The sequence below is a fragment of the Apiospora marii genome, assembly GCF_038362585.1.
Source record: "Apiospora marii strain CBS 49790 chromosome Unknown utg000011l_segment0_segment0, whole genome shotgun sequence".
Lineage (NCBI taxonomy): Eukaryota > Fungi > Ascomycota > Sordariomycetes > Amphisphaeriales > Apiosporaceae > Apiospora > Apiospora marii.
The window spans coordinates 1,861,412-1,888,571 of NW_027117382.1; the positions used below are offsets into that span (position 1 = coordinate 1,861,412).

At 55.8% G+C, this 27,160-nt stretch overlaps 11 protein-coding genes across 11 annotated transcripts; 6 read left to right on the forward strand and 5 right to left on the reverse strand.

The window, feature by feature from the left end:
* Positions 1-1,491: 1,491 nt before the first annotated feature.
* Positions 1,492-3,652, forward strand: PG985_013660 (uncharacterized protein; the record flags this gene model as incomplete). Its single annotated transcript, XM_066833426.1, has 4 exons — positions 1,492-1,588; positions 1,659-2,010; positions 2,073-2,481; positions 2,537-3,652. 4 exons carry the CDS (start codon positions 1,492-1,494, stop codon positions 3,650-3,652), a joined length of 1,974 nt encoding a protein of 657 aa, XP_066678166.1.
* Positions 3,653-4,019: 367 nt separating this feature from the next.
* Positions 4,020-4,572, forward strand: PG985_013661 (uncharacterized protein; the record flags this gene model as incomplete). The annotated part of the gene is made up of 3 exons (XM_066833427.1): positions 4,020-4,249; positions 4,332-4,432; positions 4,496-4,572. 3 exons carry the CDS (start codon positions 4,020-4,022, stop codon positions 4,570-4,572), a joined length of 408 nt encoding a protein of 135 aa, XP_066678167.1.
* Positions 4,573-4,913: 341 nt separating this feature from the next.
* PG985_013662 (uncharacterized protein) lies at positions 4,914-5,660 on the reverse strand (the record flags this gene model as incomplete). The annotated part of the gene is made up of 1 exon (XM_066833428.1): positions 4,914-5,660. One exon carries the CDS (start codon positions 5,658-5,660, stop codon positions 4,914-4,916), a length of 747 nt encoding a protein of 248 aa, XP_066678168.1.
* Positions 5,661-6,356: 696 nt separating this feature from the next.
* On the forward strand, positions 6,357-7,901 carry PG985_013663 (uncharacterized protein; the record flags this gene model as incomplete). The annotated part of the gene is made up of 1 exon (XM_066833429.1): positions 6,357-7,901. One exon carries the CDS (start codon positions 6,357-6,359, stop codon positions 7,899-7,901), a length of 1,545 nt encoding a protein of 514 aa, XP_066678169.1.
* A 246-nt stretch (positions 7,902-8,147) lies between these two features.
* On the reverse strand, positions 8,148-9,587 carry PG985_013664 (uncharacterized protein; the record flags this gene model as incomplete). Its single annotated transcript, XM_066833430.1, has 1 exon — positions 8,148-9,587. The coding sequence occupies one exon, from the start codon at positions 9,585-9,587 to the stop codon at positions 8,148-8,150; it is 1,440 nt and encodes a 479-aa protein (XP_066678170.1).
* Positions 9,588-10,125: 538 nt separating this feature from the next.
* Positions 10,126-10,602, forward strand: PG985_013665 (uncharacterized protein; the record flags this gene model as incomplete). The annotated part of the gene is made up of 1 exon (XM_066833431.1): positions 10,126-10,602. One exon carries the CDS (start codon positions 10,126-10,128, stop codon positions 10,600-10,602), a length of 477 nt encoding a protein of 158 aa, XP_066678171.1.
* A 455-nt stretch (positions 10,603-11,057) lies between these two features.
* PG985_013666 (uncharacterized protein) lies at positions 11,058-12,521 on the reverse strand (the record flags this gene model as incomplete). Its single annotated transcript, XM_066833432.1, has 1 exon — positions 11,058-12,521. The coding sequence occupies one exon, from the start codon at positions 12,519-12,521 to the stop codon at positions 11,058-11,060; it is 1,464 nt and encodes a 487-aa protein (XP_066678172.1).
* Positions 12,522-13,508: 987 nt separating this feature from the next.
* On the reverse strand, positions 13,509-16,652 carry PG985_013667 (uncharacterized protein; the record flags this gene model as incomplete). Its single annotated transcript, XM_066833433.1, has 1 exon — positions 13,509-16,652. One exon carries the CDS (start codon positions 16,650-16,652, stop codon positions 13,509-13,511), a length of 3,144 nt encoding a protein of 1,047 aa, XP_066678173.1.
* Positions 16,653-18,170: 1,518 nt separating this feature from the next.
* On the forward strand, positions 18,171-21,001 carry PG985_013668 (uncharacterized protein; the record flags this gene model as incomplete). The annotated part of the gene is made up of 6 exons (XM_066833434.1): positions 18,171-18,326; positions 18,376-18,718; positions 18,781-18,960; positions 19,012-19,169; positions 19,218-20,095; positions 20,146-21,001. The coding sequence occupies 6 exons, from the start codon at positions 18,171-18,173 to the stop codon at positions 20,999-21,001; spliced, it is 2,571 nt and encodes an 856-aa protein (XP_066678174.1).
* Positions 21,002-23,069: 2,068 nt separating this feature from the next.
* On the reverse strand, positions 23,070-24,573 carry PG985_013669 (glycosyltransferase family 1 protein; the record flags this gene model as incomplete). Its single annotated transcript, XM_066833435.1, has 2 exons — positions 23,070-24,208; positions 24,336-24,573. The coding sequence occupies 2 exons, from the start codon at positions 24,571-24,573 to the stop codon at positions 23,070-23,072; spliced, it is 1,377 nt and encodes a 458-aa protein (XP_066678175.1).
* Positions 24,574-26,079: 1,506 nt separating this feature from the next.
* Positions 26,080-27,133, forward strand: PG985_013670 (uncharacterized protein; the record flags this gene model as incomplete). The annotated part of the gene is made up of 2 exons (XM_066833436.1): positions 26,080-26,181; positions 26,231-27,133. The coding sequence occupies 2 exons, from the start codon at positions 26,080-26,082 to the stop codon at positions 27,131-27,133; spliced, it is 1,005 nt and encodes a 334-aa protein (XP_066678176.1).
* Positions 27,134-27,160: the final 27 nt, after the last annotated feature.

Here is a 27,160-nt window from a genome sequence, read left to right on the forward strand (position 1 = left end):
TGCCGCCCAATCGCGAGAGCCCATTTGTTTCTCGTCACAACCAGGTTTATGTTTCGTTTTATGCAGGACTACCCTAATTTGCAGCCAATTCCATATAGCAATTGTTTGAAGGCATTCCGAATACAAGGTAATTGAGTCAGTACAGTAGGTCTGTGGCATCTGTTTTTCTCTGTATCTCGATACGAGACGGGGCATCGCGCAAGCTGGCTGGCATTGAATCTGCAAATTACCTAGATCATTGCGCTGATCCGGGGCGTGATGGCCAAAGTCATCCTGGACCTGGGCCGATAATATGTCGCACCGTTTTGTGACTACGACAGTGAGGTCGCAAAAGGCGAAGGCGGCTGGGCGAGTCCTTCGGCCCAATGCACTGGATCGGGTTCCTGAATCAACAGATCACTGCCCGTCTCTGTCGTGCAGTGCGACCCTGCCAGTGATCCTTCTTCTCCGCTGGTCCTGGTCGGGCTGAAGCGGCAAAGATCGCCATCACGACCGGGCTTGGCGACGCCGGCAGAACAGGATTGCGAGTCAGCAGGCCCAAATGAGTATTGCCAATATGCGCCATGCAGTCGCGCCGGATAAGTCGCGATGCGAGGGCAATGCAAATCAAAACTTGCATTTTATTCCTTTCGCTATTCGCAAAATGACATGACGAACCAGAGCTGGCCAAATCTTGGATGGCCATGGCCCGTTCCTGGCCCAATTGTTTGGCTGTCGGTTCGTCAACCGGCCTTTTCTCCTCCCCCTGTCGTCTGCCACCCTCGTCTCGTGGGGCCCCTTTTTGACTATGCAGGGGTCACGACACAAACCTGGTCAACATCGCGGTATGTGGGCCTACGCCTACATACGCGGATGTTTATTCCAGATTCCTCTGGAGTCTGGTCGTATTGGAGCTCTTGGTACGCGGGCTGTTTACTCTTATGGTCTTTCTGAAGGCTATATGTCACCTTTTATACGTTCTCGTTCAAGACTTGGGTTTCCAACCCGCCGCATATGACGGAAATTGGATGTTGGCAGCTACTTGACGCCGCGCATTTTGGGGCCTGGCAATGGTCTGATATCACGAGCTCGCAGTTTTTACGTGCCGCAGTTGGACAGCTATCTTCCGTGCCGGTGCCGAACGACACTTTGATGCTTCCCACGGTGATGTATGCAGGTGTCCCAATTGAGCCCGCTTGCCCCTGTGCGTGTTTCTTGAACCCAGTGGTGTCCGAGAACACCACCTTTGTTGGCCGTTGCCGATGGAGATTAGTCGGTCTCCACCGGGCTGGGCGTCGTTGATATCCTCTCGACGTTCCGCCGCGTCCTGATGTCTCAGCTCTGCCCTTCTCTCTCCAGCCTACTTGTATTCGTTCAGTTGGTTGGTTGAGAGTGCTGGCTAGGAAGCTACTAGCGTCACCAAGGGTATCTTCCCTATTCATTCGTTCATTCGCCGATCAGGCACCAGTCACTCTTTATCTGAACAGTCTCGGACCGTGCATATTCCACAGGATGTTTCATTCGTCAGTTCCAGTTTTCTTGGCGGCTACCGTAGCGTTGTCGCCGCTCGTTTCCTCGCAGAGCATACTTCTACGTGGCAAGGTCACACGTAGGTCAGCCCCCTTCAACATCATCAACATATCATGATGAAGCCGTATCAAGAAACTGACAACGATTAGTCGCCACCTCCCGCAACATCGCCCCAGCCTATGAGCACGTCCAGCCAGGATCGAACAGTCCTGAAGCTTTCCAGCTCACAGACGCCGTGCTTGCTAACCTCACGTCCCTGGATCTCAGCAATGCTACCCTCTTTCGATTCGATAACGGGTCGTTGCCTGACACGCCCAAGTGCAAGGCGTTCCCGGGAGAGAGTGCGTGGCCGACCACGGAGACGTGGGACATTTTCAACGCACTTACTGGGGGCAAACTGATCACGCCTGTTCCACTTGGTGCTGTTTGCTACGCAGGTGAACACTACGATGATGCCAAATGCCAGGACTTGCTGAAACAGTGGGATGACTCGACCATTCAGTGAGTACCGTCTTCTCCTGAGATACCCTGAAAGCAAACATGTCCTAATGACTGTATGATAGCACACTACACCCCATCTCCATGATGTGGCCTCTCTTCCAAGGCAGCACCTGCCTACCGCAGAACGCCGGCGCTGCCGGTCAGACCTGCGAGCTCGGCGGCTCCCCCTCATACGTGGTCAACGTGACCAAGGTCGCCGAAATCCAGCTAGCCGTCAACTTTGCCCGCAATACCGGTGTACGCCTGATCGTGCGCAACACAGGCCATGACTACGTGGGCAAGTCCACCGGCGCCGGCTCCCTGTCGATCTGGACTCACCACCTGAACGACGTTGACTTCATTCCGGCCTACAGCTCCCCCGCTACTTCCTACACGGGCCCCGCAATCAAGATGGGCGCCGGCATTGCGGGGTACCAATTGTACGAGGCCGCGGACAAGCATGGCGTGACAGCCCTGAGCGGCGAAGGCAGGGTAAGTCGAACGCACCGCCAACTGTAAACGCAATGAGAAACCTGACATTGATTAGACCGTCGGCACCGCGGGTGGCTACACAGCCGGCGGCGGCCTCTCACCCCTGACGGGCAAGTACGGCATGGCCGCCGACCAAGTCCTGAGCATCGACGTCGTGACGCCCGACGGCCGCTTCGTGACGGCGGACGAGGCGAACCACCCAGACCTGTTCTGGGCCCTGCGCGGCGGCGGCGGCGGTACCTTTGGCGTCGTCACCTCGATGACGGTGCGCGTGCACCCCCGCATGAAGTTCTCGGGCATGACCTTCACCATGACGTCCGGCACGGGCGCGGACGCCACCGTGAGCAACGAGGTTATGTACGCCGCGCTCGAGGCCTACATGCGCCGCTTCCCCGCCTTCGCCGAGGCCGGGACCTACGCCTACGCGACGCTGCTGCCTTCTCCGGACGGGACGGGGCACACGTGGACCATGATGCCGTGGCTGATCCCGGGCATGAAGCTGGACGAGTACCGCGACCTGGTGGCGCCGCTGCTGGCCGACTGGAAGGAGCTCCAGTTCCCCGTCAAGCCCAAGTTCTTCGAGACGGACAGCTTCCTCAAGGCCTACGAGCGCCACTTCCCCTCGGACCAGGTCGGCATGCCCACCGTCCGCACCGCCTCGCGCCTGATCCCCAAGGAGAACTGGGCCAACCCGAGCGTGCTCAACGACACCGTCTCGACGCTCCTCGACATCGTCCGCCAAGGCTCCTCCCTCATCTTCTACTGCATCAACGGCGGGCACCCGCCCGCGGGGGCCCCACCATCGGCCGTCCAGCCCGCCTGGCGCACCGCCTACATGTTCGCCATCGTCGGCACCATCTGGGCCGCCGACGCGAGCCCTGACGAGGTCGAGCGCGTCAACGTGCGCATCTCGCAGGACTGGATGGCGCGCCTGCGGTCGCTGACCCCCGGCGGCGGGACGTACCTCAACGAGGCCGACGTCATGGAGCCCGAGTACCAGACCTCCTTTTACGGGCGCGACAACTACGAGCGCTTGCTGCGCATCAAGCGGGACTTGGACCCGCACTCAGTCTTCTGGGCGCCCACTGCAGTCGGAAGCGAGGATTGGTATGTCAAGGATCAGAAGAGTTGGTTGACGCTGCAGACGGGGCAGCTCTGCCGTAAGACTTAGAAGCATATGGTGGCACAGTAGCCGAGTTTGGCCACATTGGCAACCTGTACATATCTTTTTCGTATGTGGTCACGACCATTAATTTCCCTAATACCTATTAGCTCAAATGACCTTCGTACGGCAATAGTGCATTGCCAATCAAGACGTCGCTTGCATCTAGCGCCCCTTATGGAGCGTATTGGCCTTAGGCACTTTGTGACAACACGCGCCACTACCCTTTGATCCCCAATGCCCTTTGTGTGCCTTTGTAACACCCTACGAGGAACGGAGCGCTAGAAACTAGCAATAATATACTTATTCTGGACCCCAGGCACCTAATTCGTTCTCGCTCAATTGATTGACACGAAACGTTCAACCCATTCTCAACATGAAGCTAACCGCCGCCGCCGCCGCGATCCTCGCCCTCGCCGCCAAGCCAATCCTGGCCCAAGAGAAGAACGAGACTTGGTCCGACAAGTGCAAGGTCCTCCAGTTCGCCAACGCCGTCGCCGACTCCGCGCTGCTCAAGGTGCACTGCGACGACGGCCCTCCCTGCGTCGAGCTCGACCTGAACCAATGCCTGGGTGTCAAAGACAACAAGCTTGTCGGCCTGAAAGAGTGAGTCGTCGATTCGCCCGATGTTTATAAAACCCGATCTGTCTTCGGTGATCGTTGCTGACCATGGAAACCCGCCATGTAGTGGCAAAATCTCGGGCGCTGTCGACGAGTGCATCATGTCGCCCCGAACCGGCATGCTCAAATGCAAGCAGAAGGGCGGCGATGTCCTCACCCTTGAGACGAGTAAGTGAATGATTGACCATTCTCGATTGGCGAATCTGCTTCCGGCTGACACCATGTACGTAGACTCATTGATCGAACTTGACAATGGTGGCATCAAGTGTTTCGAGCATTCTAGCGTGCCGTGTACGGCAGAGCTCTGAGATGTGGGCTTAGCATGTCGACCAGCTCCATTGCCCGTACTATTGCGGGTGACAGTCGTCTCATGGCATAGCACCATTGGGCTCGGGGGATGATGGATCTGGGGTATATTCACAGTGTCTCGTCCTCTTCTCCGCGTTCTATAGTCTTAGTACCATCTCCGTATATCTATAACCCGTTTTATACCCTTCCTCCCGATGCACCCTTTTTGGGCCGTCCCCTCTCAGCGATGCTTTCGCCAGGCCTTCGAACTTTTGTGATAGCAAAACGCCGCGCTGTATATAATGCCGCATCCCTAACCCACTGCGTGATGCCCCCTTCCCAATCAGTCGTCAAAGTTGTCCTACTCATAGACGAACCCCATGGACTCGGCCGTCTGCCACTCGAGAAAGATCAGGTTGAACCAGCGCTTGCCGTCCCAGTAGATGCACTTCCAGCTCCCGCTCGCCTCGAGCAGCAGCATCGCCCCGCGCACGGGGCCCCCGCCCGCGGCCCGGAGGGTGCGCGCGAACTCCTCAAAGGGCGGGATGAGGGCCTCGGCGGCGTCGTTGTTCATGCTGCCGTGGGTGCTGACGTAGAACTCGGGCTCGTGGTCGTCGACGAAGACGCTCTGGCACAGCACCAGCGTGCCCCCCGGGACCTCGGGGTCCGGCGCCGTCAGCACCAGGTTCTGCAGGTGGCCCTCCATCTGCGACTCGGCTGTCGCCACCAGCGGCGTCTCGTGCACCTGCACGTCGTCGGCCTGGCCGCCCGAGTAGAGCGCCAGCAGCGCCGCGCCCGTCATCATGAACTCGTGCTTCTTCTCGGCGTACGTGGCCGGGCGGAGGATGTCCTGCACGGTCTTGATCCCGAGCTCGCTACGCGCGTCCCAGTCCATTGACTCATCGGGGACGAGCAGCGCGACGGACAGGAAGAGGGTGCCGTAGATGTGAGCTCGCAGGACCCTTGGCTTGGGGCCAGCTCCATGCCGTGAGCGTTGCTGGCTGGCAAGCTGTCTCAATATGTCCTTGGCAGGTCGAGTATGCCGTTGTTGCTGTTGCAGTGCTGCGCTGAATGAGAACGGCCGGTGTCGGATGAGACCGGGGCGCATGGGAAGCAATGTGGCACGGCTTATCCAGCCACTACATATGCGGCGCGACATGATGCAAATGCGTAAGGGAAAGTCCCGCACCGAGTGAGACAGGAAGGCCCCGCTATCGTCATGAACTTCGTACAGCAATGGAAGAAACAGTGGGCAGAAACGCGCAGAGCATGGCAACACGCGGCGCTGGTCTCGTCGTGTGCGGCTGGATGGGATGATTACGATAGATGGAGGAGTTTTGTCAGGATTCACTGATGATTGGGCGGTGCCGCCCCCAGAGTGGGAGCTGAAATTGGGTTGGGCCCGTGCGTTGGCGTGTCTGCGGTCCCCTGTAGCCTGCCGAGCGGCCGCTGGAATAAACCGGATTGTCCACTAACAGGCCTATGTGCCTTTCATTATTCCACTTACTCCCGATTAGGCCACGGAAGTGGTCTACATATAGCAATGCGTCTTTGCTGTAGTAATCTTTTGATTGGAATAGTGGTTCTTCGGGAGGTGAAAGACTTGGCCGATCTCCTACCGCTGGGGCTTGTCTGCTTGCCTGCTTGAAGCCCTGCAGGGTACAGCGTACCGCTAATGTAGGTATTTACGCAACAGCAACCACCTTGGGGAAGACAATCCGCCCCTATCACGGCACCCTTTTCATAGCCCTACTACTTATACCAGCAGCTAGTACTCCGAGACACGCAAGTAACATCGAACCGCATGACACAAGCACTTCGCCTGAACTATCCCAACACGGACATGCAGATACTAGATCTACCCAACGAGCTCCTGCAGGGCATCCTAATATCCTCCATCCACGCTCGAACTCTGAAACGCGGCCTTCGGTTGAGACTCGTCTGCAGCAAGTCGACCTCCCTTTCCCCCCTCCCCTTTATCACATTTCCTAACCAGCCAACTCCAGAGCGCATAAACGAGAATCTCGTGCCCGCCCTCTACGCTTCACGGGCACTCGAGCGCTACACCGCGCGGGAGGTGGGTACACGTAGTTTGTGGCGAGTTCGTCACGACTGCCATGGCGCAAAGAAGCTCTGGCACGACTACCTCGTCCATCGGGCGATGGGAGAGACGGACCCGGGCGCGGGGTGGTTCGTAGAGATCCGCCAGACCGCCGAGGCGTTGTGGGCAGCGACCAGAACGTCGTCCTCGTCTTCTTCGGATGGCGACCACCCATCCCAATCCCGCCCCCGTAATACGGTGCGCGACATCGTAGATGGACTTTGCTGGCTCGTGCTCGAGAGCCGGACCCCATCGCCCGGCGAACGGCAGCATCCGGGGCCCCGAGTCGAGACGAACGCGGCCGCCAATATGCTGTGCGCGGCGGCTTATTTCAACGAGCTCCCGGTAGCCGCTACGCTACTAGGGAGGGGGGAATGCACGCCGTCGCGCGATACGGATCTCTTCCCGCCGCCGATAGACATCGCCGCGTTCCGGGGCCACGCCGAGATGCTGGACCTTTTTCAGAACCACATTTGGGTCGTGGCGGAAGCGACCGGGGGCAAGTCCAGCATGCCCCACGACCTCGACGAGGAATGGATCAGGTGGTCGGTCGAGAGATGGCCGGGTGCCATCCGGGGCGCCCTGCTCGCGGACGACCTGCCCATGCTGCAGCGCGCCATCTTCCCGCCGACCCTGAGCGACTACCCGCCCCCCTTATTGTCCAGACGCTTTGCGTTCGCGGAGACCGGTGATGCCAGTCCCGTTTCCAATCTGACTGCGCTGCAGTGGTCTGCCCAATCGCCCGCCATGTGGGATTACATTATGCAGCTCGGCGCCGCGCCCAGCTCAGACACGCAACAGATGGACACGGAATGGATACGGCGGGGCAACCTGACCATGCTGCGGCACTACCGCACGCGCATCGCCGCGATCCACAGATCCCCGCCGCAGGTCGTCCCGCTGGACCCAGCATGCCGGCTAGGCCACGAAGATATTGTGGACTACCTGCTTGAGGAGCACGCTTGCCACGGCGAGCAGTCTGGTACGCAGCGGTACGCGCTGTCCCTCATCACGGCGCGGGCCGGTAGCGTGCGCATCATGGCCAAGCTGATCGACTACGGGATCCTGTCGCCGGAACAGGGCAGGCTTAAGAATCTCCTCGCCGAGGTGGTGCGGGGCGAGGACCTGGCCATGCTGAAGATGTTGCTGCGCAAGGGTTACGTGTTTACGGAACAGGATAGGCAATATGCGGCAACAATGGCTTCGAAATGGGGCCTAGAGTCGATGGTGGACCACTTGAAGTCTTGAGGAGAGACAGTACAACCTGAAATCGGATAGGGACTTGGAGATATATCACTCGGTTTGACGGGTATTCTCTCTGTGCTGATTGACTGCACGTTGGGATCGAGGCCGTGTATGTCTTGCCCGATGAAGAACGCTTGAGTTACTCCAATCGCCTGCTAAGGCGTAGAGCTGGCTCGTCCTCTACTTACCCGGTTCCTGTTATTATTTCTACTAATCATCCACTTTGTTCCTCTCCATCACATGGGCTCCTTAGCTGACACCCTCCGCCCAAATAGGCCCGCCGAACCCATCAAGGTCAGCCGACAAGCCCGGAAACTTGGCCTCCAGGAACGCCATGAAGTCGTGCAACGCCTTCAGCTCGTCCGGCCTCATCTTATGGGAACCAATGTCGCACCTGCACACCATATCGCCCACCAGACAGAACCGACCGTCGGCCAGGATTTGGCAATTGCGCATCATGGACAGCTGCCAGCCCCTGATCTCGGGATCGGCGCCCGACTCGATGAGCCGACGCGCACCACGTAGACGCGGGGCAATGTTTGGGTACCCGGTCATGTGAAGACCGCCAACCCGTTCGGGGGCCAGGAGCTCCCAGGCGCAGTTTTGCAGCAACGACTTGGTGTATCCAGGCCTTGGCGTCTGGATCACGTAGTTGACGTCGGCGCCGAGCGCCAGCAACGTGTCGAGGAGCGAATGCCCGCCCCCCATCTTCGCCACTCTGGCCAGCGGGGTGTGGCCAAAGCAGTCCGGAGCATCCACCGAGACGTATCCCTCCCGCACGAGCGTCTCCATGAACCGGGGCGTATCCTTCCTCTCTTTGAATTTGCTCATGAGGTGTAAGAGCGTGGCCCCTAGAAGATAATTCAACTGAAAGGTGCGCAGTTGAGCTGAAGCGCCATGCTGCAAGAGCCAGCGCGCGATGTCATAATTACCCACGTATGTGGCAAGGACTAGGGGTGTCACGGCGATTTCAAACCCAATCAAGGGGAATTCGCTAGTGTCGCCGGGCATCACTTCGTCGTAGGTAATCCCCGTCAGACCCGACAGGCCAATGCGATTTGAGACGGCCTCGATGTCTGCACCGCGCTCATGGAGGAACCGCACAGTGTCCAGATGGCCGTTGAGAACCGCGAGGTGCAGTGGCACGCAAAATGCCGGCAGTGGTTCAAAGTGCCATAGCTCATCATCGTGAGGTGCGCTGATCATTATCTGCCACGGGGATAATCTCTTGGTGTAATCCCATTGCTGAAATGGCCGTTGCATTGAGCCCCCCGGGTGCCTCCCAAACGCGTCCCAATCGATAAATCTGGCGATGGGCCAGCCCGAATTGCGGCCGGCCGCATGAAACCTTTCGTTGGTGTCTTCGAGCTTCCGGAGAAGTGAGGTATGGCCATTCTCAGCGGCCCAAAATATGACGGACCTGTCGCCGTCGACACAGATGGTCTCGAGGAGGATGGGCCCCACAATGTTGTTGAGCCATTTGCTCGTCTGGGCGAATGCCGCCAGGTCTCGAGCACTGTGGCAATGAAGGGCAATGAGCGCTACGATTTCCACAGGCAGATCCCCAAGTGGGCATCTACTTGTGTTTGTCAACGGATGGTATGCTTGGCTGGATGCACCATCTTGAGTCTCGGCAGTCGCGCCTCCTCCCGTCGAATTCCCCGAAGGCATCGTACAGACCAACGCCATGCTTGATGTTTCCACACAGGTATGTGATGTGTGGTCTAGATAGCGATCGGATATGGACAGAAGAAACGATGGTTCATAGGAGATCCCAGTCGTGGGGACAAGAAGGACTGAACCTCAACCAATAACTGATGTCTGGAAACAACGAAATTTCAGGGCCAGCAAAGAGGTTTTTCTCGCCCGCACTTCGATGACTGATAATGAAAAATGTCTTGTGAAAGCATGCTAATGGAACATATCGCACGTAGAAGCCCTGAAATTGAGTTGGGGCGTGCCTTGGATAAGTCAAGGCCAACTTATTGAGACGCGTCAGAGTGCACCACTGCCAATGCCCTCAAGAGCGCCACTATTGCCTCGTATCCTGCTTCCAATTGCTCGTCCCCAAGCAGAAGCGGGACATGTAAGAACACCGCATCCCCCCCATCTCCCTCATCCCGGGCGTCGCAGTCGTTGCCGCTGCTCTCTCATTGGCAATTCGCGCCAGCTCCGCCAGCGTCGCGTAATAGACCAGACCACAGACATAGCTCCCCACGTCGTCAGTATGTCTGAGCTCAGGGAGTGGCCTCTGCTGTCGCTGTTCTTTCCCTGCTACGTCGCCTTTCCCGCCGCCCAACTTCTTCTTGTCGTGCGCCAAATGAACAGCAGCGAGTTTCTCGCGCCAATGCTCGACCACGGCAGCCAGGTCGACGCTCGTAGCCAACCTCTCCCTGCTTTTCCGCCCCCAGATCTTGACTCCTTCGCCCTTCGCCAGTGTTCTCCGGTCCAGATCCGGCACCTCATGGTAGCCGTCCCGTCCCGCGCTCTGCTCCACGGAATAGAACTCCTGGCCGACCGCGACGCCGATCAGGAGGATCAGGTCGACCGCGTCGATGTGACTGCGCACGAGCGGCGGAACGGTATGCAGGAGGCCGTGGTACGACGAAGGAAGTGGGTCCGGGTGAGCGACAATCTCTATGTTGGTGTACGTGTGACTGTGACTGGTAACTGGTGTGCAGAAGCGATGGCGGTAGGCGCTTGATGATCTCGAATGCTGGATTGGGTAGGTTCCGCGGCTGGACGTCAATAGTAACCTAATCTCTGCAGGTCAAGTTGTGGCACTTTCGGGTGATAAGGTAGGCACCAACCTTGAGCGCCCTCGTACAGGCAAGTGCGGTGCGATGAAGCGCAATCAGTAAAGACAGTGAAGGTAACCGGAGATGAGCCCAGTATCACCAATTGAGAACACCTTAGAATTGTTAATATATCCCTTGATTTACATCGTAAATGTCACGTCTAAAGCGTATATACAAGAAGACAAACTCCCGAACCAAAAGAGCCTACCTAATATCCAGAAATAGGGAGAGAAACGCCGCCCCAGGTTAGGTATCCAAGAATATCCGAGAAAATATGTCGCCATTGCGCCATTAAACATTATATTCCCAGTAGATTTCATTCATTTCTTGGTGTTACCCAATCCATATCCGCATTATCATATCAAGTCCGCTGTGTCGTTAGTAGCTCCCGCGCCGCCTCCTCGCCAAACACCTCCCGCACGTCGTGCACGTGCTGCGCCGCGAGCCGCCGCGGCTTGTAGTGCTCGAACGCGAGGTTCCAGATCTGCTGCGCCTCCTCGTGCGTCGTGTTGGTCGCGCTGACGATGCCGACGTGCTGCGCCAGCATCGGGTACGCGCTCAGCCGGGCCAGGCCGTGGTCGAAGGCGAAGTCCTTGCTCAGCATGTCGCCGCGGCCGCCCTTCTTGTCGCGCGAGCGCCGCATGAAAAAGGTCGACAGCTTCGGCGCGTGCTCGCGGTTGTACACCACGGCCTGGTTGCAGCAGCCGAACCACTCCTCGCGCACGCCCGGGAAGTTGGGCACCAGCGACGCCTTGCCCGACGCGAAGAAGAGCCAGATGCACAGCGGCACCGCGAGCCCGCACACGATCAGGATTGTCCAGCCGTCGATGTGGCGCGCGATGGACCGCGGCAGGAACCACCGCCGACCCACGATCAGGAGGACGAATAAGGGGATCGCGACCGCGACCGAGATGATGTGGGCGTTGTTCCCCTTGAAGCTGGTGCCGCCGGCCCATCCGACGGAGCGGTCTTGATTGAAGAGGCGCAGGTAGATCCAATCGTTGACCTCACCCGGCTTCGGAACGCCCTTGGTGGGCTTCTTGCGCGCGGGCTCCTGCATCATCTCCCCGACCTTTTTCAGGTGCTTCAGCGTCCGGGCGGCCCACCCGTCGGCCAGTATGATGTCGTCCTCGAAGATGGCAATGTACGACGCGTTGGTCGTCGTGACGCAGCGGTCGATGGCGTAGCCGTAGTCGTAGAGGCTCTTGCGCTCCATCGAGTGCTTGTTCTCGCGGTCCGAGGCCAGCATCTCGAGCACCTCGAGCCGCTGGTCCTTGACGAGCTCGGGCAGGGTGCCGTCGTAGGTGTACATCTCGTCGACGACGTCGAGGTCGCGGAACTCGCGGTAGCTCTCGTGGGCGGCGGCGGGGTCGGGGACGTCGGCGAAGAAGACCTTGAGGTGCACGGCGCTCCGCTCGGCGTGCGACATCTTGGCGAGGGCGGACCCCACGGCGGCATCGACGTACTCTCGGCGCCCAGAGGTGGACATATTGCGGCCCACGGTGATGAAGGTAGCGCAGATGGGGGCGTTAGCGCTCGCCTTGCCAAGCTGCGGGGTGTCGGATCGGCCGGCATCGTTGAGGAAGCTCAGGGCCTCGACCTCGCGGGTCTGCGAGTAGAAGCGATCGTAGCCGTGCTTGGTGGAGAAGAAAATGGAGAGAGGGTCCTGGTAGAAGAAGCTGAAGCCATAGAGAGTGTAGAGCGAAACGATCGTGAAGAGCACGAGGGCGGCGCGGATGCCCGGCTTGCTGAGGGCATGCTCGATGCCTGACGTCAGTTTGTTGGATTTGGCAAACGCGCCAAGGTGGCGAGAGCGAAAGATCATTGGGGCTTTCATTGCCTATTAGGAAGAGTGCATTGTGCGGATTGAGATACCACTCTCTCACGAGAAATTAGGGGATGAGATACTGGCAAAGCAGCGACCAAAAAAATGCCTAAATAATGTTCAAGGGACAGAGAGGTATGTGAGAGGGGGGACGGGTGTGTCTTTGATTTTCCTGTAAGTGCGAAGCCAAACACGCGGCCTTCCCCTCGGGCATGCTCGGGCAGGGCCATTAGAAGCTTGGGATTGGGTGTGTGGAAGCCATGGCTGCCCGTGGTCATGCTGCCACGACCACCTGCCAACTAAATCCCTGGGCGCTTCCGCTTGGAATTTCCCTGCTTTCCCACAGCCTATCGCCTATCGCATTGGACTAATCTAGACTGCCCTGCACCTTCTGCTGCACCCCCTGCTCCCTTGCATACGACGCCAGGGGAGGCTAGCAATCGCTAAGTAAGGATAGACACGAGCTTGGCGATCAGCTTGCGCAGCTCAGCGCATCTTTTCCTTCGCACCAAACACCCAGCAAACCCAACTGGCAACTGGTCCCGGCCCGGGCCCGCCCTTTTTGTCCCTGGAACCTATTTTCGGGTCAAACACGTCCCCCACACTGCCACGATGGAGCTGTCAACGATGGTTTTACGGGCGGGTATCACCTCACCTGCATGACAACCTAAACAGCATCTCATTTCCTTTTTGATCTTTCCATCAAGTTTTTGAAGCAACTGGTGTTTGTGTGTTCACTACCTGGCATCTATAAAGGCAACGTACGTGTCCATATGTTGTTGTCATCTCTCAAAAAAGACGATATCCTGGGACAAGGGCCATCCATCTCTCCTCCGCCCGTGTAGCGAAATGTGACGTATCAACTCTTCTAGCTCAATATGCAAACCCCACATCAAATCATCTTCCCAACTCCGTAGCATGAATTGTCCACTGGTCGTGGAATTGTCAGTAGTAGCGAGTCGCACGTCGCATTTGCCGATCAAACCACTAGTCGTCGTCCGAATCCGAGTCCTCCTCGGAATCGCCCTCCTCGTCCTCATCCTCGTCGTCGTCTTCCTCCTCCTCGCCCTCTTGTGCTTGAAGGCCATAGGCCTCATAGTAGTCAGCGAGCTGCCTGGTCTGCGTCTTGTAGCCCATGGCGCTGAACTCAGTCGCTTGATTCTCCACCATGATGGGCGCGCAAGTGACAATGACGTTGCTGGTGGCCGGGTCAAACACGGGTAGAATGAATTGCTTGATTGCATCCCGGATCTGATCTTCTGTGACGTTGCGAATTTTGGCCAGTAGCTTCTGGTTGAAATCGGGCTCGAGTCCACGGATGACCCCCACCACGAAGTTCTGTACAGCAGCTGCCCACAGTGTCGCCTGCTCGTCGGCCTGGAGCGAAATGATTTGGCTGATAGCCCCCTCAATCATGGGCTTCTCGAAGGGCACGGTTCCATCCGCCAGAGTGGTGATAGCATCCTTGGCGGCGGTGATCGCCTTGGCGGCATTAGGCGATCGGTACGTCTTAAAGTGGATATACCCGCCGTCGACTTCCTTGGCAATGAAAACGCCATAAGCCAGACCGTTGCCGCGCACGGCGTTCCAGAGCGGGCCTTCCACCGTTTCGAGGTATTGAATGGCCACGAGCAGAGCGGGGACCGCAGGGTCGGACCAAGACGTCAGCCCGCGCGCCGTGCTGACGGAGAAGGACGAGTCAATCGATGTCATGGGCAGGAGCACTGCACCTATGGATCCCGGCTGGCGGCCCTCTCCGTTAAGAAGGCTGTACGGCTTAACGATCGGGGTGTTGGTGAGTGGTGCTGGCTCAAGCATCTGCGTCAACGCCTCCCAGGCCTTGACAGGCTCCGAGAGCTTTCCGTTCTCAATGTCGGCAATGACTAGGGCGCGGATGTTGGCGAATTGGAAAAGCGACTTTCGCAACTCCTCGAACCAGTACACGACAGTATCGGGTTCGTGCTCGAGGAGTTTCTTCAGCCGGCGCAGGTACACAGCCTTGACGAGAGCTCGTTTACTAACCAGAAGAGATGTTGGCTCGTTATGGATTGCCATCTCAACCTCGCTAGCCATGGCTCTACCATCTCGCTTCTCGTAAGGAATGTCGGCCAGCTGCTTGCTAATGGTCGCCCTCAGACGTGTAACGTCAAAAACGCTGTCAAACATCAAGGTCTTCAGCCAATTGATCGTCTTTGCGTAGTTCTCCGGCTCAATCTGCATCTTGATGACGACACTTTCCGTATCGCCGTAGCGGTGGGCAAACTCAATCGAGTAGTCAATGGTGTCCTTCTCGAGCTCCATGACGACTTCCTCGAACTCTACACGCTTCCCGTCGCGGAGGATGGGGGTGTTGAAGAAGTAGTCATTGAACAGGCTCACGAGGGGCTTGTACTTGACTGGAATGTCTCTAGTGCCTACATGCAGAACAACCTGGGCAAAGTTGGTCGGCACGCTCTCGAACTGGATGAAGAAGGGCTTTCCGGAATCCGCGCTGTCAATGGCTTTCTGTGCTGCGTTATCGGTCACGCCGATCTTGCGGGCAAGTCCAGACCGTGCCGTCAAGGATTGAATGAAGGGGATGGACTCGGCCGGCGGGATGGGCCATTGTTGCAGGACAGATTCGGGAATCTCGACGTCGTTCGTCTTCTTCGCTTCCTCCAAAAGGCGCTTCTTCTCGGCAAGGCCATCGGCTCCGAGTTCCTCCTTGCGCTTTTGGATTCTTGCAGTCTCGTCTTCCTTGAGCTTGTCCGCCAGCTGCTGGGATGGCTTGCCCAAGACAGAGATATGAGGCGCATCGACCATCCACTTCTTCATGAAAGTTCGCCATTGCTCATCCGTCCAGGCCTCAATCACGTCGTGCTCTTCCAGACTCTTCATTTCCAGTAGTGTCGAGCCATCTCTATCGCCAAAGAGGAAGTCCTGAATGATGTTGTCCGAGTAGAAGTCTTCGCGACTCTCGGCGTAATACTTAATTTGCCGCTTCGAACGCAGGATACATTCCTTCATATATGTCATATCCAGGGGTTTCGAGGCTGTTTCCGCGAGGAGCGAGTGTAGACGCTTCTCGACGAACTCCAGCTTCTCAGTGGCGACGCCCGTCGGCTGGAACCAGATAAGACTGGTGGGGCGGTGGTCGATATAGTAGCTGATGGAACTAGCCAGCTCTTCTCTCTCGACCATGATGTTCTCAAGAACCGAGACGGATGATCCACAGAGGTAAGTCAACAGACAGTCGAGCGCCGTAGAAGATACCAAGTCTTTGAAAGGGGGGCCGAAAAAGGCGACCACACAATCACCAGAAGACTCATCTTCCTCAGGAAACTCGACAGTCTCAACGACGGTTTCCTTGATAGGTGGTGCCTGCTCCGAATCAACCCAGGGTCGCTTGAATGGCTCGTTGGGGGACGGCATGTCGTCCTCAATAGTCGTCTCGAAAGTGTCAAGTGTCTTCAGGAGATCGGCGTGATCTACCTCGCCAATGATGAGAAGACAGAGGTTCTTCGACGTGTACATCTCCTGGTGAAACTCTCTGATCCGTTCCGGGGTAAGGACTCGCAGGGGATCCATCATACCGCCAGTCTCATAACGGAAGCCCACGCCGGGAGGATACAACAGAGCACGCGTCTTCTTGTTCATCAGCTCTCCGCTGGTGTTTTGGAGGGCCTGCATCTCCGAGTAGACGACACCGGCATCGTTTCCTTCACCGTCTATGTGATGAACCTCTGTCAGGCAGGCTTCGTCTTTGAGAGTTGGCTTGAGGAGATGCTCAAGGTAGACAGGCAGTGTCTGGGCGAATCCGGCCCAGCCAGCCGTCTCAAGGGTGTAAGCTGTGTGATCAATCGCGGTCCACGCGTTAGTGTAACCGTAGGCTCTCGATGCCAGCTTGTCCAGAAGACCCTTGTAGGCGTAGGTCTTGGATCCTGTGAAGACAAGATGTTCCAGGGTGTGAGGGGCTCCAGAGTCATCAAAGATTTCCGTCGCGAGTGTGAAGTAGCCGTAGACCTTGGGTCCAATGCGGTCGACAACTATGACACGCATGCCGCTCCTCTCCGACTCGTACTGGGTGATGGTGGTAGACTTGGCATAGTCAAGCCCGAAGCTTTGCAGCTTCTTGAAGCGCGGTGTGGCCATCTTGGTACGAATGAAGCGCGTAGATAGATCCTCGTAATGCCTATATAGGAGTCAGCATATTCTGGAATCCTCGAATTGGAATATCGCATGCAAGTGAAACGGCTAGGTCTGCATGGGGAAATGGGGGCACAGAATGGCCATATATAAACGTTGAACGACTCCGAGGAAGGGAATGAGGGAAGCTGAGTAAGATACTGCAAAGCAGATCTTATGTGGTATTGACAAGATGGATTTCGCCTTGATGCATATGGAAAAGTCCAAATGTTATGATATTGAATGCAATGGATCAAAGTTGGCCGTCATATTAGGTATTGAAGTGAATCCCCAGAATCCTTCAACAAAGGCCATGCATACCAGGTGTGAATGGGGTATTGGCGCAGAACGATGCTCAGAATAACCACGAGGATGCCAAATAACAACGTTCTGATGAACGGCGATCGCCTCGTGGTCATGTTGCGATCATCGCTGCCCTAAATCAAGCACTTTGTGTAGCAAAACTTGGGGGCAGAATCACACAGAGACAACGCGGCGAAGCCTGAGACACCCCAGGAGCGACACCTAAGTGCGACGGGAGGTTTGTGCGACAGTGTGTGGACCGGTCGGAAGAAATATGACGTTTGTATGGCTTGTGATAAGGGATGACTTACCGACAGTAGCGTGGGCGCACAGCAGAAGGCCAACGAAGCCGTGATGCTGATGCTAGAGGCCTGATCAAAGAGAAAGAAATATTTGCAAGTTTGGGTTTGGCGCGTGTATGGTTTGCGACTGCTCTCAGGCCATCCAAAGCAAGTGGCCCCTGGGAACTTCAGATGCTCAGAGGGGCATGTGTTGATGGAACCAGACACACAGCGAGTGGTGTGATTCCGAGAGAAGCGATTGTCCAGGATTTACCAAGGGAACAAACGAGAAGTGGGAAAGGAATGTCGCGGCTCTGAATTTGCTCACACGCCAGGACTCTCGAGCGCAAAGTCTGGAGTGAGTGGTGAAGCTGATGGGTGGATTGTAGGTGTTGGCACCAACGATATAACCTTGTCAGCGTTCCAGTCGGCAGCGAAGAGCTCTCACCTCCCACCACCTTCTTGACTTTCCCCTCCCCCGCACTGCGATCACCAGTGGGAGCGGCAGATAAGCGTCCGATAAGCACTAGCCAGCTCTGCCCGACGCTAATAAGCGCTAAGCGATCGGATAATTGGTGGAAGGTTTGGCTGTACAGGGGCCTGACACCGCCTGGAGGTTAGGCGCCAAACCACGGCAGCGCGCTGTTCACTCCGTCATAATCGCTGAGCTGAGCTGTTGAGTTGGCACGAGCTGCCACAGTTGCAATTGCGCCCATCGTCAGTTATCGCTCGACTGCAACTGTTTCTGCCATTGCGACTCAACGATCCATCCGTGTATAGTCTCGCAACCAATAGAACATCACGACTCTCAACGTTCTTCATAACATTACACGATATCGCACTCGAAGGCAAGCGACAGTGCCTCCCGGCTTCCGCGCATAGACCGATCGCATGCGACAACATGGCGACAGCTAACACTGGCCTTGTCGGCCAAGCTCTTGTCGACTTCGCATTGCACGGAAACTTCCCGGAGGATGCCATCTCGTCGAAAAGGGTGGAGAAAGAGGACTTCGGGCCTGCTTTGGCCGCCCTTGCGGCAGCGAAATCCAAGCTAGAGGTTCGTCGCAAAGGGTGTAGTACACCAGCCGGCGCTGTATCGAATTCAGGCTGACAAAGTGCCCCGGCAACAGGCTGAAGTCCACACGATCAACGAAGAAACTGCCCCCGATGTGCAATCATGGGTCGCCAACGCGAAGACGGTCGAAGACGACATCAACCGGTCCCGAGCGCTAGCGAACGAGATTGTGCGACGAGCCGAAGCACCGGAGGTATCGGGACAGACCATCAGAGAGACCGAAGAGAAGGCCGAGTTCCTCCAGCGCGAAGTCGTCTATAATCAACAAGTGCGGGAGGCTTTGACCAGCATCAAACATGTCAACGCGGTGCTCAACCAGGTCGAGCAAGCTCGGAATGAGCGAAGAGTCCTGGACTCACTACATCTTCTTGAGAGTAAGGATACTGTCCAACCGAGAGCGTACATATGGTGGTGACTTTGGCTGATGAGTGGGCAGAGTCTTGGACCGCCATGGATGCAGTAAAGGTCGGCAAGTCATGTCGGGTCATGAAAATCCTGGACATGCGCGCCTTCGAGCTTAAGTCGGCTGTGCACGAGGTGTTCGAACACGTGTGGAACTCTCTCGTAACAATCGACGTGGAAGGGCATGAGGTTGAGATCCATGACAGCCGAGAAGGTAAACACACCAGCGACTATCCGATTCTCTGGCAGTGCTGATGTGGAACAGACGAACAGATGACGCTTTCCGAGGCGTTCATTGGTCTGCAGGCGTATAAAGAAGTACAACAACGTATGGCTCTGTTTTGGCACAAGGTGGATGCAGCAATTATTTCCCCACGGACAGCTACTAACCATACGAGCCCACCGGGTGTTGTCGTTCAAAACGTAAGTTGGCGCAAATTCGTTAGGGGAGTCTCTACTAACAGAGTCCAGCATGTGCTATCCCTTCAAGGAAACTCGGATCAAAGCATTGCTTTCCTGTTCTCTGATCTGGGCCTTGTGATGGGCTATTTTGCAAACCTGCTGCCGGCAGAACTACTCCAAGCTTTGTCAAACGTGATGATGCCGGCTTTGGTACCGAGAATCATCGGCTCTTGGTTGGATCCGGCCGTTCCCGCCACACTAAAGGAGATAGACCAATTTCAGCAGGTTATAACGTCAGTCGGGTCATTCTGCCAGACGTTGAAGGATCTCAAGTATAACGGATTTGCCGAGCTGCAAGACTGGGTTGACAATGCGCCAAGAGTGTGGCTAGCCAAATGCAGGGAGAACGCCCTGGACTCGGTACGAAACAAGATGGGCCAGGGCTTGGGATCCCCCAAAGCTGTTGAGCGTGTCGAAACCCAGACCGTGTCGCGCTCAGAGGGCAAAGAACTGGCAGCGAACGGAGCACCTACGAACGACGAAGACGACTGGGCCGCATGGGACGATGAAGGAGAAGGGGATGCGACGGAAGCACCCAGTGCTGCCACCCAAGAGAGTGCAAATCCGAGCGTGCCCGATATCAACGAGGACGATGCGGATGCTTGGGGTTGGGGCGACGAAGAGCCGGTGGAAGAAAAGCCCGCAGAGCCGGCAGGCGCAGATACCAGTATGGACGATGACCCTGCGGATGCCTGGGGATGGGGAGACGACGAACCCGTCGATCCCCCAGCAGCACCGGCGCAACCCAAAGCCGCAGAACCTGCTGCCACGAAGAACACGGAAACACGCGAGATGACACTTAAGGAGTCTTATCACATCTCTTCCTTACCTCAGCCCGTCCTTGACCTAATAACGGCAATTCTTGAAGACGGCGCTTCGTTGGTCGGGTAAGTCCTTTTCACCAATCTGATTTGTTGTAGTTGCTAACGTTACTCAGATCTCAAAGCAGCCCTGTAGCACCTGCCGCGGCAGGCTTATTTGCCTTACCGACTTTAGTCTTAGCGATGTTCCGTGCCGTCGCCCCGTACTACTACTCGCTTGATACAAGTGGCGGCGGAAACATGTTTCTCTACAATGACGCGACGTATCTTGCCGAGCGGCTTTCGGACTTTGTTACCGCCTGGAAAGCACGCGGCGATATAGAGCCGCGTGCAGTTGCCATGCTGCGTCTTGATAATGAGATCAAGAGCCTGCGCTCGTTTGCTGCCCGCGCGTACGCCTCGGAGATGTCTACCCAGCGCACCATACTCCGCGACCTGCTGGGCGGTGCCCAGAACCTGCTTCAGCAAGCGGCCGACAATTCGGATCTGACAGCCCAGATTGAGTCAGCAACGGGCCGCACCCGTGCCATGGCTGCGACGTGGTCGGACATCCTTTCGCGATCGGCTTGGTGCCAGGCCGTCGGCTCCTTGGTCGATACGATTGCCACGAAATTGGTGGCCGATGTCATGGATCTCTCCGGTATCGGGCAAGATGAGGCTTATAACATTGCCAGCATGATTGCCAAGATCACCGAGTTGGACGACCTCTTCATTGCACCAGGCGCCGCCAAGGACGATGTGCCTGCGACCGCGCAGTATGCCGAGAATTGGCTGCGGCTCAAGTACCTGTCCGAGGTCCTGCAGAGCAACCTGCCCGATGTCAAGTTCCTCTGGCTCGAGAGCGACTTGAGTCTGTATTTCACTGTGGATGAGGTGATCGAGCTCATCGGCCTCAGCTTCGTAGACAACGCGCGGACGAGGGACGTGGTCCGGGAGATCAGGGGCAGCCCGCATCCTAGGGCCCAGGTCTAGGGTCGATGCTATCGCAGAGGCAGAGGTGCCTGAGTTGGAGACCAGATATACCATGGATAGGAATAATGAAATTCTATTAGAACAAGCACCCTGAAATCCCGACACATAAATAAACGTAACCTGGCCTTTATCGGGTAGTTGGCGACAGGACGGGCGACTACGACCCAGCAACATCTCTGCACTCTGTTAACATCTTTGCACTCTGTAGGTTTGGCCGGATGAAGCTGCTCGACGGGTATGCCGCAGGCTATCGGGAAATATCCGCATGTGCACGAAGAGGAATCGTCTTCCGCACCGTGATCGACTCGCAATTCACCATGCTGTCGCCATGAGTCTCCCAGCCTAGCGTGCTTCTTTCTCCTTGCACTTCTAGCGACGACAGCATCTTGTTCGATGCCACGCAGGTGCAGCACCACATATTAGTCGTGTGCGATTATATACCTAAATAGCTAGAGAAGAGAAACATTGCCGTTGCACTAGGTAGGATTGCAAAGTGCCTTCAAACTGTTGGATCATTTACCTGTTACACTTTTCGAAAGCAAGCAATGTGTCGAGCAACAGAAAAAGGATGGCACACACTAACTAATTCACCATCTGTTTTCTAGTGGTGGGAAAACACAATGAGGGTACTAGTAGCTTGTTAAGCTCAATTCACACATCTCAAATCCATTGGCCTGATGGTGTAGTGGAATCATGTTTGCTTTACATGCCGCAATTCGTTGTGTGTGATCGCAAAAGGTCGCGAGATCGAAACTCGCTCGGGTCATGAATTATCTTTTTGCCGACTGATGCTGCAATTTTTGAACTAGCTTCTCGCACTGATGAGCTTTTGCGGTAGAGTGCGTATCTTTTTGGTCGCAGATTTCCCGCATTTTTGCTGGCTCGCGTGTACTACCCTGCTCAAAAATTGAGACTGCGCATGCAAACCATCACGCAAACAGCCCCACCACGAAGACCCAGTAAGTGTCTTACAGATAGAGTCCACAAGTATATCTCGAAATTGCGCTCCATCTGCCCTCACGAGAGGCAAAAAGTTTGGAACCCATAGAATGAGTTCTGGAATACATGATTCGGCTGGGGCTCGATCCCAGGACCTTCAGTGTGTTAGACTGACGTGATAACCAACTACACCACCAAACCATTGATTGTTGAAGGTCGGTGCTGTATGGGGCACTATATTAGAAGCGTGGACCATGCGAAGAGTTTTCCAAGGCTCGACCAAGTCAGTGTTCAGTGTTTTGGACGGCGGCGATGGGGTTGTGGGGATCTCAGACAGCTTCTCCTTAGCTTAGGTGCAAGTGGTCGGGTTGGCGACAGTCGTCCGGAAAGCACGAGTGGATACGGCGATTATATCTTCCTGGACTTGAGAGTATATGCTTATCTCTCCGAAGACACGGTATAGTCCAGTAGGGGGAGTCAATTTGGCTATAACGAGCCGCCGGGTCTTAGTCCCATAGCTTTAGAGCAACGAGACACAGTGAAAGGAGCCGAGTCTACGCAAGTCTAACGACAGGGTGAGTTTTCTCTAACGGTTGAAGTTTCTATGGTTGGTAGTAGAATGGTAACTGACGTCGGAATAGTTCCCAGATGAGGAGTTGGTGATGGTGGTTGGCAACTGCTGCGGGCCGCCGTACCTCTCACATATGCATCTAGAGCAACGAAGCAGTCTGGTGTTGGTAGCGAATAAGAATGAGAATCATATAAGGATGTTTTGCAAAAGATTGCATTGCAGGTGATATATGCGCGCGTCGCACTATCTGAAGTTCGCATACGGGATATAAGACGGGGGTTTAAAATACACCCATAGAAAGGGCCATAAAAGTGACCGCAGAGGGAGTTGAACCCTCTTGCCTTTAAGTATATAGATAATAATACTACCGCTAGGCTACACCGGCCCGGTCAAGGGAGTCTTGGGTTGTTTAGATTTATAAGGGACTCGTTGGAAGCTCAGGTGCGGCTGTTTCTTGTCATCTTCAGAGCTTGGTTTTGGGTAAACTCAAATTTTGTGTCTCCTGGGGCCCTCAAGGGGTTGGGACATGAAAGCTCGGATCATCACCACCAGCAGAGTCTAGGCCGCCGTCATCTTGCGCTGGTCTCCCGCCAGCTCGTCAATGGTCTCCATCACTACGCCGATAGGGTTCTGCGTCAACATTTCTGCCTGGATCTTCAACGCCTTCTGTTTGTACTTCTGGTCCTGGAGGACGTCGTCGATGGCTTCCCCTATTTGGCGCACGGTAGGGTAGCTTGTTCGCAGGTTCAGTCCTACACCGGCCCATCCGCCCCTGGCAGCCACCTCGGGCTTGGCTTCGGTCGTCCCCGCCATCACCAGAGGGGTCCCGTGGATCAGTGCGCGCTGTATACTTCCGTAGCCGGCCGTAGTCACAAAGACGTCGCAGTAGGGGAGCATGTGGTCGTACGGGATGTACTCCTCCACGATGCAGTTTTCGGGGACTTCGATCTCGGACGGCAAGGAGGCGTATTTCCTGCCGAGGGAAATAACGATGGACACATCCGTACGACCCTTGAAAGCCGTCATGGTGGGAATGACCAGTTGTTCATAGTCCATGGTCACCGTACCTTGACAGACAAAGATGATCTTTTTGGTTTTGTGTACGACCACTTTGTTCCACCACGCAGGTCTCACGGGCTCCTTTGTGTGACGGCTTGTAGGGTAGCCTCCAGCAAAACGGAGAGTCTTGGGGGCATCGCTGCGCGGGTATTCGACACTGGGTGTGCACATTTGCACGAAGCGGTCGGGTAGAGTGTAGAGTGCGTCTAGCAAGAACTCATCTGGCCTCTTGGCGCCCACGCTTGTTAGAGCCTTTGCGTATTCATCCTGGGCCGGGGCGAAGTTCTTTCGCTGGGCCTCGTTGGCCACCTTATTCCTCTGTCTGCCTTCTGGTGAGCTGTCCGGTGGCAAGCCGGAGCCAAATGGCGGATGATCCACGCTGGTCAGCAGAACAGGGTTGAGTCCAATATTGACAAAACCATCAGGGCGGATCCCTGGGGCTCCTAGTAGAGTTGGGAATCCTCCAAAGTTCAACGTTTCTGTCATTAATATAACAGGTCTGTCGGGATGCTCGTCTTTAAGCATCTTCAAGGCCTTCTGGATAGCTTCGTGCTGTGATGGAAGCGACCTGCAGAAAATGTGTATCAGGTCGTGTATGAAGCATTCTGGACCCTCTAAACGTCTCTCGTCCTCGGGCCCTGCATATAGGAGTATCAATATGTAAGTCAGCCGTTTCTACCAGGATCGGAATCCGGGAGAGCAAGAGTCCGGGCGGGGCAGGTGTAGACTCGAAGAGAGCCGCTTAAGGTGACCTCGAAAACTCACAGGCTTGATCCAAGTCCCAAGATGTGAGATCATAGAAATCGCCGTATCCTTTCACCGAGACGAAGGAAGCACCGAGCGCTTCGACTTGACGCCGATAGCCAGAGCCAGACACGAAGCAGACCTCGTAGCCGGTGGCGACAAGCTGTTTCGCAATGGCCAACATCGGTATAATGTGGCCCGAGATCGGCGTGCTACATGTTAACACGACAGGCTTCGCCGTGGTCGATGTGGTGGCCATGGTGAATGTCGGTGGCGGGTTGGTGTTGTAGATGTGCACGTGACTGACGACGGGAGGTGTTGCTCGTAGGTAACATGAGGTGACGAAAGGCGTTCGGCCGAAGAGCAAGAGGAAACGGCCCAATATATTGATGGGATGAAACTGGGGACAGCTAGCTAAATGCCCAGAACCACTAAAAACATGGCCTATTTTTAACGTAACCATGAGCCAGCCTAGCTCTGCCAGCCGTTGAGGCCGATCTTGCAGTGGACGGGGTTTCCGAGATCCAGTTGTCTCGAATGTCGTATTGCGCCTGCGGGGGGAAACACGAAGGATTCGTTTGGAACGCACGGAGGGGTAGCAGTTTAATGGTTCCCCTTTATGCGCCATTTTGAACACCTTACGATTCATCCAATTGAGAGTTGACTACGAGTGCGTTCAATGTAGAAACTTCTCCAGTTAAATCTGCTACTCTCAAGCGCAGTTTCAATAGCAAACATGTCTATTCCTTGCGGATGTTAAATCTGCAACCTGTTTGCCTGCTTGCTGTTGTACTGCTTTGGGCCTAACTGATTTGATTGCAGGGTCCTGAACGGTTCCCGTAGGGGTCCTCTAGCCTTGGGGCTGTTGGGGTACGGTGGGGTTACGGCCAGGCTGTGCCCTGTTGCTGAATGGTTCCGTGCCCTGACCGCCAGAAGATCAGAATCTTGAAAACAACACTCTGCACCAATTGTATTCAAAGGCACTTTGCATCAACCTACTCAACATTCTGAATGACTAAGTGGGTTTCCGGAGGACTTCTTCCAATCCATTAAACACTTCTAGTCGTTCTCCATTGCCTTCCCCGATGCTGCACAGCATTGTTGCCCTATGCAAAGTCGGCGGTGTCAAATCCACCCACGGCTTTCGGACGTAGGTTATCGCGGGAGTCTTCCCAAGATATTGCTTCCGGGGGCCTTCTATATGACTGTCAATCTCAGGTATCATCGCATTTATCATTTTCGTCTACCTCTACGGTAACTACCCCTAGTCAAAGGCATCGGTCAATCAACCGGGTTTTCCGGGCTGCTACGGCCCAGTCCAAAAGCCGGGCCGTGGTGGTTTCCACGATTGTTCCGTGCTCGGTGCCCCCGATCTTGCCAGCGTTAACGGTGGTGCAGTGGATAATTCCCCGTGAGCACCGGCCCTGGTTATGAGCCAACGCGTCCAGGGCTACATTACCCGCACCATGGATGCTTTTGAGGCCGGAGCTGTGACTGACTCGCGTGCGGCCCCGGCATCCAAGTGTGTAGGGCCGAGTAGCTTTCCGTTTCGCCCGTTCATCGGGTAATCGGAATTAGCGTAATGGCACTGCTTTTGGCTTTTGGTAGGTCTGACGTTGCTTGCGTCGCCCATGATATTTGTTCATGGTGAGAAAAATCTTCTTACCCTTCTTACTCTCGCCGTTCCCACTTGCCCGACGCTCCACTGCTGCTCATACATGCCGCTTTCTACCCACCATCTTAAAATATTACCAACAACTGTCAAATGCAGCGAATCGACGTCCACTGCCATGCCTTGCCGCCAGGCTACAGGCAATACGCCCTTGAGAGTGGCCAGGAGAGACCCGACGGGATGCCGGCTCTCCCTGTAAGTCAACTAGACGGAGATTCATCACAGGCCTCACTGACAAGTCCAGACTTGGACCCCAGAGCAGCACATCTCACTCATGGAAAGGCTCCATATTGACAAGTCCATTCTGAGTATCAGTTCTCCGGGAACTTGCCTCGGTCCCAACCACGACGAAGAAGATGCTGCGCATAAGACGCGTCAGACCAACGAGGAGCTTTCCGAGATCTGCAAAGAACACCCCTCGCACTTCGCGTTCTTCGCCTCGCTGCCGCTGCCTTACGTTGAAGGCTCTGTCGCTGAGATTGATTATGCCCTAGACGTTCTCGGCGCTGTCGGGTTGGTGGTCCTGTCCAACGCTAATGGAGTCTACCTGGGGGACGGGGCACTAGACCCCATCTTCGAGAAGTTGAACGCGCTACGGGCCGTCCTGTTTATCCACCCCACGACGTGCCAATTGCTCGGAGACGATGGTCGAGTTCGGCCGGCGACGCCGCTCCCTTCCTACCCACGCCCCATGATGGAGTTCATGTTCGACGAGACGCGCGCCGTCGCTAACCTGCTCCTCTCGAGTACGGTTGCTAGATACCCCGACCTTACCTTCATCATGTCGCATTGTGGGTGCACTCTGCCCTCCCTACTGGACCGAATCGGCGGGTTTGCGGCAATCATGGGCAGCGGGGCGGAGAGCCAAGGGGATAAGTTTCGGAGGCTACTGCGGGAGCGGTTCTACTTTGACCTGGCAGGGTTTCCCTTTCCAGACCAGCTCTATGGGCTACTACGGGTCCTGGGAGAAGGGGGTGAGCAGAGGTTGGTGTACGGCACGGACTATCCCTTCACGCCTGAAAACGTCGCCATCGCCCTGACATATCAGCTGGAGAAGGGCTTAAATGAGCTATTCGATGAGCAAGAGAGACATGTGGTCTATTCAGGCAACGTGCAGAGGCTTTTCAGTTTCCCTGGAAAGTCATAGAGCTTAAGGCCTTCACATCACTCTCCC